Source organism: Pelodiscus sinensis, chromosome 19 (genome assembly GCF_052426305.1).
Source record: "Pelodiscus sinensis isolate ZL-2025 chromosome 19, ASM5242630v1, whole genome shotgun sequence".
NCBI classification, from domain to species: domain Eukaryota; kingdom Metazoa; phylum Chordata; order Testudines; family Trionychidae; genus Pelodiscus; species Pelodiscus sinensis.
The window spans coordinates 27142011-27153278 of record NC_143070.1 but is presented as its reverse complement, the minus strand read 5'-3'; the positions used below and the strand labels follow the sequence as shown (position 1 = coordinate 27153278).

Here is an 11268-nt window from a genome sequence, read left to right as displayed (position 1 = left end):
AGGCCTGTGTAGCTGCGCCACTGCTGCTAGTTTGAACTATCCCCTCCCCGGGGCCATTCTAAGTTATTCTTCCTGGGGCTCTAAATCGAGGTAGCTCGTCTACACTGGGGAGCCTGCCTCGGACTATTCTGAGGTTTCCCTGCAGTGTAGACGTGCTAGTTTGAAATAAGATATTTTGTAATAACTATTCAAGACCAGCTTATTCCAAAATAAATGTGCCGTGTAGTCGAAGCCAGAAGGAGGGAAGCCAGAAGTGCAGAGGCCAGCCTGAAAACTCAGTATTCCATATGGCTACACACAGAGATTTGTAGCTCAAAGCTGGAGCTGCTGTGGAAGGAGGTGAAGCTACAGAAGATGACGGGGGACAATCAGCGGGCGGAGGGTTATTTTTTCTCCTCCCTGTGCTGATGTGGTGAGAACTGAAGAGAAGAAAATCCTCTTCCCTTCTCCTCAGAAGATAGAAAATGCAGCTTGTTCCTCTCTCTCTGGTTCTACTAAAGCTGGATCCCAGGGCTAGACATTTTCTTTCTAGAACCCTGGTGAAAGCTGAAAGTGAATTGCTTGTAGACTTAGAATGTGAGTTAAAGAAGGGCATCACCTAGCATGGGGCTTGAACCCATGACCTTAAGATAAAAAGTCTTATGTTCTCCCAACTGAGCTAGCCAGGTTCCATGTTGCAGTATACCCCCATCACAGGGCCATCTCTCCAGTGACAGGTAAAGAGGCCTGTTTCAGGATTTCTTTTAGCGCAGCAGCAAGGGGCGATGGAGGAAAATCAACCCCCTCTCCAAGCTTTGTTCTCACGGCACCAAGTGCGCTGCAGAAAAAGCCCTTGTGTGTTAAAGGGCATCAGGGAGCCCAGAGCAGAGGGATCCCCTCAACACACAAACACAGTCCCAGCCCCAAGACTCCCCCCATCCCGAATCCTGTGCCCAGACTTCTCTACCTTCCACATCCTCACCCCTGTCTTGCACAAGAGAGCGTCCACACTGCCATGAGAGCTCTTGCACAAAAGCACAGCGTGCATGTGGAAGTGTGGACGTTTTCTTGCGCATGACTTGTTCCACAAGAACCCTTGCGCAAGATGTTCTTGCGCAAGAAGCCGCAAGTGTAGACATAGCCTTAGAGATATATCTAAAAGGAGATGTTAATACAAAGTTATATGAGAGTGATAATATTACAGGGAATTATACACAGTTGTCTGTATATGCAAATATATATGCAAATATCTTCTTTCACACTGATGGGCATGAATACAAAGATTAAGGCAAGACTACACAACACACAGGCCCTATGTAAATCAGTTCTGCTGATGTTAATAAAATGCAATATTTTCCCCATTTCTAACCATATGACAGCAGTTTTAATGAGCAAGGGCAATTCAGGAATTTAACTACTAAAACACTGAGAAATTGCAGAAGAGGGTCTTGCGCAAGAAGGAGCTGTCTACGCTGTCCCTTCTTGCGCAAGAAAAACGCTTTTGTGCAATGCCGTTACACCTATTACCTTTCAGGAAGAACGGCATTGCACAAGAGGGTTTTTCTTATGCCAGAAGGGGCCGTGTAGATGCTCCTTCTGGCACAAGAGCCTCTTCTGAAACAAATGGTGGCTCATTAGGTATGTAAATGATGCTCAGCGATATTCCATGCTTAGCCTCATTTGCATATTACTCACGCAAAAAGCTGCGAGAGTAGACATAGACCTAGGCAGGTTAGGCTGAGATGGGAGGAGGCGCCGCTGGGGTTGAGGCTCCTCAGTGGTGCCTTGGCAGGGACCAGGGCATTGCAACCACATTGGGCAAGGTCAATGGCAGCACCTCCGGCCTCTGGGACATCTGTGGCCTTTGCTGCAAGGGGACACAAAACCAGGTAAGGTTCCCCCCTGATGCCCAGATCCCCCAAGACCCGGCAGCCCCAGCTTGCTCCAACACCTTCCGTTCTCCCCACCCGCTCTCCTGGCCACACATGGAACTTCTTGGTGTGTGTCAAGCCAGGCCCTGCAAGGAGCCACCAGGGCAGGAACCAGCCCTTGGAGCTTGGCTTGCACCGGAACCGGCAGTTTCCCACCATGTCTCCCTTGAGAAGAGGCGACTTGTTCCCCTTCCTCTCACCTCACGTCTCCCTTGTCTCCATTCCGTAGCGCTGCCCGAGAGGGAGCTTTCCCAATCTCCACTGGTATTTCCTGGGGCTTTGTGTTGGGGGATTGGGCTTGGCCATCTTCTCTGCTGGAAATGCCTCTTCTTTGGAAAGCAGCTCCCAGGAGTTCATGGAACTTCTTCTTCTCAGCTTGGAAAAGGGACAAGCAAGGGGCAAGGGGACAGGGGTTTATGTGATGATGACAGGGGTGCCGAAAGCAAATAAATTATTTTTTCGCCTACTTAAGAACCAGGGTGACAGAATGAAACTGGTAAGTAACCGAGTTAAAAAAGAAGCATTTTTGCACCCAGTGGAACTCCTTGCCAGAGGATGTTGCGAAGGTGAAATCTACAAGAAGGTCCAAAACAGAACTGGACGATTTAATGCAGGAAAGGTCAATCAATGGCATTTAACCAGGATGGACAGGGCAAGTGTCCCTAGCTGGTGTATACCTGAAGCTGGGAATGGAGGGATCACTTAATAACTGTCTGTCCTGAGGATTCCCTCCGGACAATGAAATTGGCTGCTGTTGTGAGACAGGATCCTGGGCTAGTTGGACAACTGGCCTGGCCCAGTCTGGCTGCTTTGATGTTCTATTTGGCTGTTCTTGTCCCCTCTGGGCAAGAGAGAATGGACCCCCCCTCATCCTGAAGTGGACAGAAAATGGCCTGCGAAAGGCTAGTGTAAGTGAGCAAAGAGACTGCCTCACCCACCCTCCCTCAGCCCCAGCATCCAGCCCCTGTCACTGACAAGAACAGCATGTCACAGAGATTAGCTACAGGCAGAAAGGACTTAGGGAACTGCACCCACCTTATACTGGCTCAGCCCACTGCCACAAGGGGAACCTGCAGGCACAAAGATCAGACAAACCAAGAGCCAGACCCAGACCTCTAGTACCTGCTGTTCCTGCCTGAGCCCTTCTACTCACACCTCCAGTCAAGGCACAAGATGGGCAAGATAGGGGGGGAAGCGCACTGAGACCTTAGTTGTGGGAAGAGCAGCTCCACTCTTACGTCCCTCAACCTGCTTTCCCTGGGAGGCAGTATGGAGGGGACAGTCTTTCACAGAAGAGCCAGGATTATTGGGGCAGATACTCATGATATTGGGGGCAAAGACAATGAATGATATCGAACCAAACCCAACCCAGCTACTCCAGAGCCCACCCAGCTTCCGATACCCGAGGGGACAGGAATCCTTACTCAGCCAGTTCACAGCCTCATAATTCTCCTGCATCACATCCCTGTAGAGGGATCTCTGGCCTGGGTCCAGCAAAGCCTATTCCTCCTCAGAGAAATACACAGCCACCTCTTGGAAGCTAACCAGCTCCGCCACAGCCATTTCCTGTCCCTGGCTCTGAAGGCCAGGGGCTGAGCTAGAGACAGACATGGGTGTTCTGCAGCCTGGCAGGGGGAGAAGGTGAATTGGAGACATTTCAGAAGGGGCTTTAATCCTTTCCACACCCCCATTCTCCCCACACTCTGTCCCTAGTGACGTGACACACGTGTTAAACTTTTGTCCACAGTGGTAGAATCTTAGTCTAGATATTCCATTAACAGCGCACGGGATTTAGATCCCAAAACCATATTCATTTCTCTCTGCACCTGGCTTGAGTTACAAGATTACTGCATCTGCAACAATGGGATATAGTTCTCAGCACCCAGTGTTTCTGATAACAAGCCACATATTCATCTGCCTGAACATGGACATAAGCCAAATGTAGGCTGTTGTATTTGAAAGCCTTAGTCTTCATTCACAGATTTGCAGCATAAACATTGCTCTCATCTCAGAGACGTTATAATCCCTTTCCAAAATAGAGAATCAGTGACGTTAAGCATCTGAATGGTGGTGTTATTATTAAATACGTGTGCTTATTATTAAACACTTGTGCTGAGTGTTTGCAGGATGAGATCTTAAGATTCAGAAGATATCCTCAGTTATGCAGTCTGACCCCCTCAGTGGCACAAGCCATTACACTTAGTCCAGTTACCCAGGCACAAAGCTCTGTTTTCCCACAGTGTATTTTCTAGAAAGCCCCCAGTGATTTGAAGACATCAAGAGATGGGAGAATCCACCAGCTCTTTGTTCATTTGTTTCAGCAGCTAAACCGCTTCCCTATCAAACATTTGTGCCTCTTTTCTTGTCTAAAATAGTCTGGCTTCAGCTTTCAATTATTGGCTCTCACTGAGCCGTATCCACTCGACAGGGTGGGTAATTCATTTTCATGGGGTGGCCAAATGGAAAGTGGCTGAGAGCTGCACTCTTCCGTGACATAAATGCAGGAAATGGAGGATCCGGGATGGGCACTGGGAGGAGGAGGATGCTTGGGGTAACGGTTTGGGATACAGGACAGATAGAGGGGTCTAGGAGGGAGTTTGGGTGAAGGAGCCTTTCAGCCTATTTATTGTTTGAAACCAACCTTATATTGAAACTGACTGAGCAGTGAAATCTGAGCCTGAAGGTGCCGTCCGTTTTGTGCTTTAACTTCACCCCTTTAGCATCACAAACCTATCGACCAGTGTTTCTCCAAATGTCCACAGGACCCCATGCAGCACCCCTGGGGCTCCTCACTGATCACTGGGTGATTTAGGGCTGTGTGCACCGTGGTCACTGGGTTTGGTTGGTAACTCCAATGACAATCCCATGAAGATGTTTTCACAGGAATTCTCACATCACTTAAAGAATTTCCACCAGCAAACTCACCTTGTCTGAAAGCTCCGAGGGATTTTCCTCTTGCTCTCTCCAGTGCAGAGGGCAGAGTGTCTAGTGGGGGAAGGGATAAGAGAGGTGAGATTCCAGGTTCTCCTATTCATAACAATGTCCCACTCTGAACTCTGCATTTCAATTCTATCAGAGACACACTCAGGTATTTAGTATGAAAGAGTCTGAAACTTTCATTTCCTCTCTCACTCGGGCACCTTCCAGCAATGGAGCCAACATCCCTGCAGCCTCACACCTGTCCCAGGAGAGACAAGCTGAAAATGAGATTTACTCTTCCCTCCTCAGCCCCTTCCACTTGGTTTCCCATTCACTTACTGCCTCTTGTCATAAACTGGAGCTGTGGTGGCGGAACACGTGGCCATCACAGTAACTTAGCCATTTTGATCTCTGAATGGGAGGTTCAGTGTTTGCAAACCTCTGGTTCTATCTGCAAGCAGGTGGGTCTGTTCGCTCAGTGTCTCTAAGGAGAGCAGACTGACAGGGCCATCATTCTCCACGTGGGAATTGAGGCAGGGGAAGGTTGGCTTCTGAGGCCAGATTCAATAGTCTCAGATACTTGAACCACTTTCCTTTCATCCATCTCTTCCAGGTACCTTTGAACTCCCTCAGAGTCTCCGACAGAGCAATCGTTCTCTGGGAGAAACCTCTGACTTGTTCTTCCAGTTCAGGGGAAATCTCTTCCGGCAGCTGAAATTGCCCCGTCTCACACCTGGACAGAAATAATTCAATGTGATTGTATGTCATTTGCAGCTGATAAGTTCTGGCTAGTAAGTCTCAGCTCTAACAGGCCTGGAGTTAGAATTCCTCCAATTCTCGCACCCTGAGAACAGGGACAACACATCCCATGGCCATGCAACCTTCCCCTCAAAGATCCCATTTCTGTTCTTCACTTCTGTCCTGTGGAGACTGGCTGGGGGAGTAAAGGGGAATAGAGTCTCCATGGCCAACTCACTCCTTGGCCTCTAGATGCTGAGGGACAGGAGGTTCCCATGTGAAGGGCTGAAGGAATCTGACCACTAGGGATTAGATTGAAACACCAGCTCCCCTCAACCCAGCTCCATCCACACAGGTCTCCAAACAGCCCTCAAGTGGGACAGACTCTTGATCCCTGCTGCCCTGGGCTGAATGTGCTCAGTGCCCAGCAGTGACAGGCCCACGTTCCACCCCACAGTCCTGCGGCAACCAATCCCCAGGGAGGTGACAGCTCTAAGAAACACTTGATCCTGAATGGGGAATTCCAGAGTCTAAAGTGCGAGGATGAGACCCTCAGAATTAAATGCGTCAGAGATATTTATGTCTAACATCTGACTGTAGAGCTCTGGGGAGATGTGGTGCTAACATCCGCTCCAAGCCTTTTCCCTGCTCTGTGCAGTGTGAGGGGAGTGAGAGCCACGTACCTACTCAGGGCGCTTCTGCCATCCTAGAAAAAAAGACACAGAAAAGAATCTCAGCCCCATTGGACACACACAGGGGACCTCTGAGAAGGGATATTGAAAACCTGGGAAGAGAGGCCCTGCCCTGGCCCCAGGAACATGGATCCCCTGAGTGAATGGGGCTTTGCCATATCTAATAGATCTGTGCCTGTAACTCTACAAAGCACAAGAGTCATTCACATGGCAGCAATGCACAAAGTGTTACACTGAGATCTGACAACTGGGACTGAGCACTTGTGATTCAGGAGCCTCTCTTCGCTGTGTGAGGAGCTGGGATGTTTGTCCCTCAGTCTCACCTGCAGGAATTCACTTGCTGGCTTCTGACATGTCCCCTCCAGCTCACCAATCCCCTCGCTGATACGGGAAATCTGCACAGAGAGGTTCCTGACAGTGTCAATCTGGAACCTCACAACCGCCTCATCTAATTTCTCCAGCTGCACTCATGCACTGACACGGATGCTCAAGGCCTTTTTACAGCCAGCGATTCATAATCCAGGAGAAACGCAAACAAGCCCAACCTCACCAAGCCCACACAGGAGTCTGCCTCCTAACACAGCCCTCCCACTGCCAGTCCCTGCTGGTCCATAGCCACAAGCACTTACCAGATGCTCCTGGCTTTTCCCTTCTGCTGCTGTTTTCCTTCTCAGCAGCTTTTCTCTCTCCTCCTTCAGAGTCTTCAAATGAGTCTCCAGTTTTTCCTGAAGAAACAGATATAAGCACGAGGGCAAACCACATTAGATGTTGGGAGCCCATTTGTCTGCCTTTAGGAGAGTCCCAGTTTTGTGGAGCTCTGCCTCTGTCCAGTAGGGAGTCAGCCCTGGACATGGCTTTGTCCATAGAAAAATACACAGGAGGAGACTGCGGATGCAGCAGGACACCTACGAGCATGGGGGACAGATCGGTGGTGGCACCTTCATAAAGAATGATGCAGGTGGTTGTTAATACTAATCACGTAACCAATTACAATTTTATCAGTGACAGTATTTTTAACCGGCTGACAGGCAGGGTTGGTAGCGGAAAGGGGCTCTCCTGGGGCCAGGGATCTCTTGCGAGGTCTGCCGAGGTGGCCACAAGAACTGCTGGCCAATGGGAACTCCCGGCAGCTGCAGGCTGACATCAGCTGCCAGAGGCAAGTGGGCACTTCAGGGGCAGAGGGGAGTTTAACCGGTAACTGGTACAGATAAACGTTAGCTCATCAGTTAACCAGTTTGAACTCTTGCTACAATCCAGTTGAATCCCAGTTCTGCCTGGCATAGACCTGTGCGTCCTGAAACCCTGCTATGGGTGGAGTGAAGGCGCTCGGGGCCCCACACAGCATCCAGCCCAGCAACCTCATCTAGTGCCAGCTGCTGCATCAGAGTTTAACCCCTCACAGAGCAGACCAGAAGTTCAGCATCCCAGTGGGAAACCTCTTCTCCCTGCTGAGCCTAGGGCTTTATCGAGGCATCTTTTTCTCCTAAGAGCCACACTTCATCACTGTTCAGTGATGCTGAGGGACAGGGAGCAGTGCAGTCTATCAATTGGACCAGGGTTCAGGACCGAACTCTATCCCTGATCTGTTTGGCGACTATGAGCAACTTGCTGCCCCACCTTCCCTTTCCACAGTTTGTCTAACTGGACTGTGACCTGCTCAGAGCAGGGACTTCCCCGTGCTGGGTATTGTGCAGGGTCACTGCAGATCTGTAAGGCAAATGACAGCTTATTATTCCTGTTCATCCAATCAGTAACAGCTTGTAACCTCCACTTCTCCAGTCCCAAGGCAGCTCACTGACAGAGTGGCCTGTAGCTCCTGTAATCTAAACCTCTCTGATTATTCACACCTTCCCTTGTGCAAACACCCTTCCTGTCACCAGTGAGGGCTGGGTTTAAGGATTTAGAGCCTCAGAGAAACATTTCCCACATCAGGTATCTGTAAAGACTTGACATAAGTTGCCACAAAGCCAGAACATTTACTTTTTACTGCATCTCTTTAATCACGAAGGCTTTACAGAAGTGGTCACCAACCAGAAGATTGGGATCTACAGGTAGATCTTGGAGCCTCTGACAGGTGATCTTGACTGATTTGGCTAAGAGACTATCAAGTGCAGCACTTCAGCTGCCCCCTCTCCCGCCTGCTGCACATCTCCTGCCCTTTGCCTTGGAGCTGTTTCCTTCTCCCACCCTGCATTCTATCTCCATAAACAGAGGGAGTCTGTAGGCTGCTTTTGAGAGTGGTGCAGGGGCGAGCCTTCCTCAGCCCCACTACACCACAGAGGAGCCACCTGTAGCAAGCAGTGTGCAGCTGGAGCCTGTATCCTGAATCCCTGTTCTAGTCATGTACCTCTCCCGCACCCCAAGCCTCTTCTCTAACCCTGAGCCCCCTGAGCTCAAACTCCCTTACAGAGTGTGAACCCCCTCCTGCACTCCAACCCTCTGCCCCCTGCTTGATGAAAGGGAGAAAGGATGGGGAAGGGAGAAGGGATGCAGTGAGCAGAGATGGGGCCCCAGAAAAGGGTCACAAAGGAGGTGGGGCAAGGGTATTTGGGTTTGAGGTAGATCCTGGGTTGCACTTAAATTCAAAAAGTGATACTTTAAAAGGCTGGAGACCACTGCTTTACACTGGTTGGTTCACATCTGTGGCCGGTAACAGTCAGTGAAATTAGCCTGTAATTAAAACCCAATGTTATTTCCCATCACACTGGACAGTCACTCTGTACCTTGTACTCCTGGGCAGCTTCCTGTAAGGGCACCACCATGTGAGCCTGGGATCTGTCACACACCACACAGATGGGAGTTTGATCCGCTTCACAGAACAGCTTCAGAGCCTTCTGGTGCTCCCCACACACCCCGTCCCATCTTGCTCTCTTTGATGACTGGAAACTCAGCGGCTTGGCTAGTTCCACCATGTTTGCCAGCTGCCGGTTGGGCTGGAGGGGTTCCTGCTGCTCAGTGTCTCTGCCTTGAGGGCTGAAGGGGACCTGGCAGGAATTGTGCCCACACTCCAGAGTGACAGGGGCTGTGAAATCCTCCAGACAGACGGGACGTGGCGCTTCCTCCCGGACACTTTCCACAGAGCTCTCTGCAGCCATGGCTGCCTCTGGGCTGAGGGTCGTGTCACTCTCCTGAGCTCAGCAATGGAGGGGCAGGTCCGGGGGGGGGGGGGGGAGGCGTGAGGCATCAGCACTGAGGACAAAAAAACCCATCAAATTTAAAAATCAAAAAAGCCCCAAAAGCTTCGCCCCCCCCCCAGCAGGGTCTGGCAGTGTCCCCCCGCCCAGGGTTAACCAAGGCTACCACCCCCCCACCCCCCTGATTTTTCAAATTTCGCCCCTCTTCTGCAGCTAAAAAAAGAAGATTGATGCCTCCAGCCGGTAAATATCTGCCCCATGCTCAGAACCTGACACACACACCCCTGCAATTTGCCCCCCTTCATCATTTTAAACACCTCCGAAGAGGAGGGAGCAAAGCTGAGGAGGCAGTGAGGGCAGAGAGAGGGCAGCGGCTACAGCGCAGGCTACTGAGTTTGCTCAGTTCGGTGCGCATGCTCAGTGCACCCAAAGTAGCAAATCCTGAGAAGTTAAATGTTTCGGTCGCACGCGCACCCTCGGCCCCACGTGGCCCGCACTGGCCGGCGCCGGGGAATTTCGAAAGTGCGGCACAATCCTCCCCGCCCCCCCTCCTCCTCCTCCTCCAGCCGCCGCCCTATCCCGCTGGCGCGGGGCATGTTGAAGCCTCCCCGAGTCCCCGCTCGCCCTAGAACCCACCAGACCTGAGTCCACGTGGAGCCGCGTCCCCCTCGGGACACTCGCAGCGCGCGGGCAGAGACGGGCCAGGGCTGCGCCAGAGCCGCTGCGCATGCGCAGTGCCCGGGCAGGAGCCCACAGTGGCCCCGCCTCTCAGGTGAGCATCCCCCGCCCCCCTCCGCGCGCCGCCCCGGGACCAACCAGACGCGCCGGGCAGAAGCCGGGACTGGCCCACGTGGGCATCTCTCGGCCCCGCCCCCGCAACAAAGGGCCGGTCCCAGCGCCCCGCGCGCGCACCCGCCGCAGCCTCCCCCCGCCCGCGCAGCCACGTGGGGCCCAGAGCGAACCCTGCAACCCCAGCAGCGCGCGCCGGCCCCGCCCACCTCGGGACACGCCCCCGCCGCTCCCAGCCCGGCAGGGAGGGAATCCCCCGGGTCGCTCCACGCGCTGCAAAAGCCCCGCCCCACCTGCGAGCCGGCCCGGGCTCCGAGAAGCGGAAGTAGCCTCTGGCCGGGGGGGCGGGGCCAAGCAGCGCCCGGTCTGAGCGAAGCCCTGGCGCTGCAGTCTGGTCGGAGTCACGGAGCTGCTGCGCATGCGCGGTCTGACGGGCCGCCCCGTTCTACTCCGCCGCGGTCGGGTTTTCGGCGGGTCCCGCCCATCGCTCCGCGCGCGGGCAGGGAAAGGGACCAGACTGCGCCGCGGTTACTGCGCATGCGCCGCGCTCCCTGAGCCGGGAGCCGTTGTGAGGGGCCGTTGGAACCGTTACTCGCTGCTGGGTAGGGGAGGGAGCTGGGGGGAGGGGCTGCGACCCGCCGTCCTGCGCTGCTGGTGGGTCCGGCGCTGGGTATCGGGGCGCGCCCGCTGGGGGCAGGGAGGGGGCGGGTCCGGCTGGACAATGCCCCCCCCCCGGCTCTTGGCGCTTCCTCGCGCTGGTCTGGCTGGGTGGTGCCGTGCCGGGGCATTTCTCGTAACCCGGGGGCGAACCCGCAGTCACGTGGGGCCCACCCGGGTCCCTGCAGCCTCAGCCCCGACCGGCCGCGGCGCTACAGCTGGTCACGTGTCACCTCCCTCACGCGCGGGGGGGCTCTGCCCCCGAACCCCCCCTTGTTACCCGCGCGGAGGAGATCCAGGGGCTTCGCTGCTCCCCCAGCTCAGAAACATTCCACAGCCCCGCCCCCCGGCACCCACAGCCCCGCCCCTTCAGCCCCTTCCCGCCCGCTCCACAGCCCCGCCCCCCGGCACCCACAGCCCCGCCCCTTC

The 11268-nt window shown here is 53.6% G+C and overlaps 1 protein-coding gene across 2 annotated transcripts; it reads right to left on the bottom strand.

Annotated features, from left to right (window-relative positions):
- Positions 1–2854: 2854 nt before the first annotated feature.
- Positions 2855–9496, bottom strand: LOC142821525 (zinc finger protein RFP-like). Of its 2 annotated transcripts, XM_075912700.2 has the most exons (6): positions 8983–9496; positions 6889–6984; positions 6583–6654; positions 6251–6273; positions 5447–5562; positions 2855–4895 (listed from the first exon to the last, which is right to left on the bottom strand). In XM_075912700.2, exons 1-6 carry the CDS (start codon positions 9352–9354, stop codon positions 4633–4635), a joined length of 942 nt encoding a protein of 313 aa, XP_075768815.2. In that variant the 5' UTR covers positions 9355–9496; the 3' UTR covers positions 2855–4632. The 2 variants fall into 2 exon arrangements, with proteins under 2 accessions (XP_075768815.2, XP_089627292.1); XM_089771166.1 differs by lacking the exon at positions 6583–6654 and having other exon boundaries at positions 8983–9493.
- Between the last annotated feature and the right edge of the window lie 1772 nt (positions 9497–11268).

Coding starts and splice junctions, on each gene's coding strand:
- LOC142821525 (XM_075912700.2), bottom strand. CDS start 9,354: ATGGCTGCAGAGAGCTCTGTGGAAAGTGTCCGGGAGGAAGCGCCACGT. Junction 6,655..6,888: donor GGAAAAGCCAGGAGCATCTG/GTAAGTGCTTGT, acceptor CTCTCTGTGCAG/ATTTCCCGTATCAGCGAGGG. Junction 5,563..6,250: donor GGCAGAAGCGCCCTGAGTAG/GTACGTGGCTCT, acceptor ATTTCTGTCCAG/GTGTGAGACGGGGCAATTTC.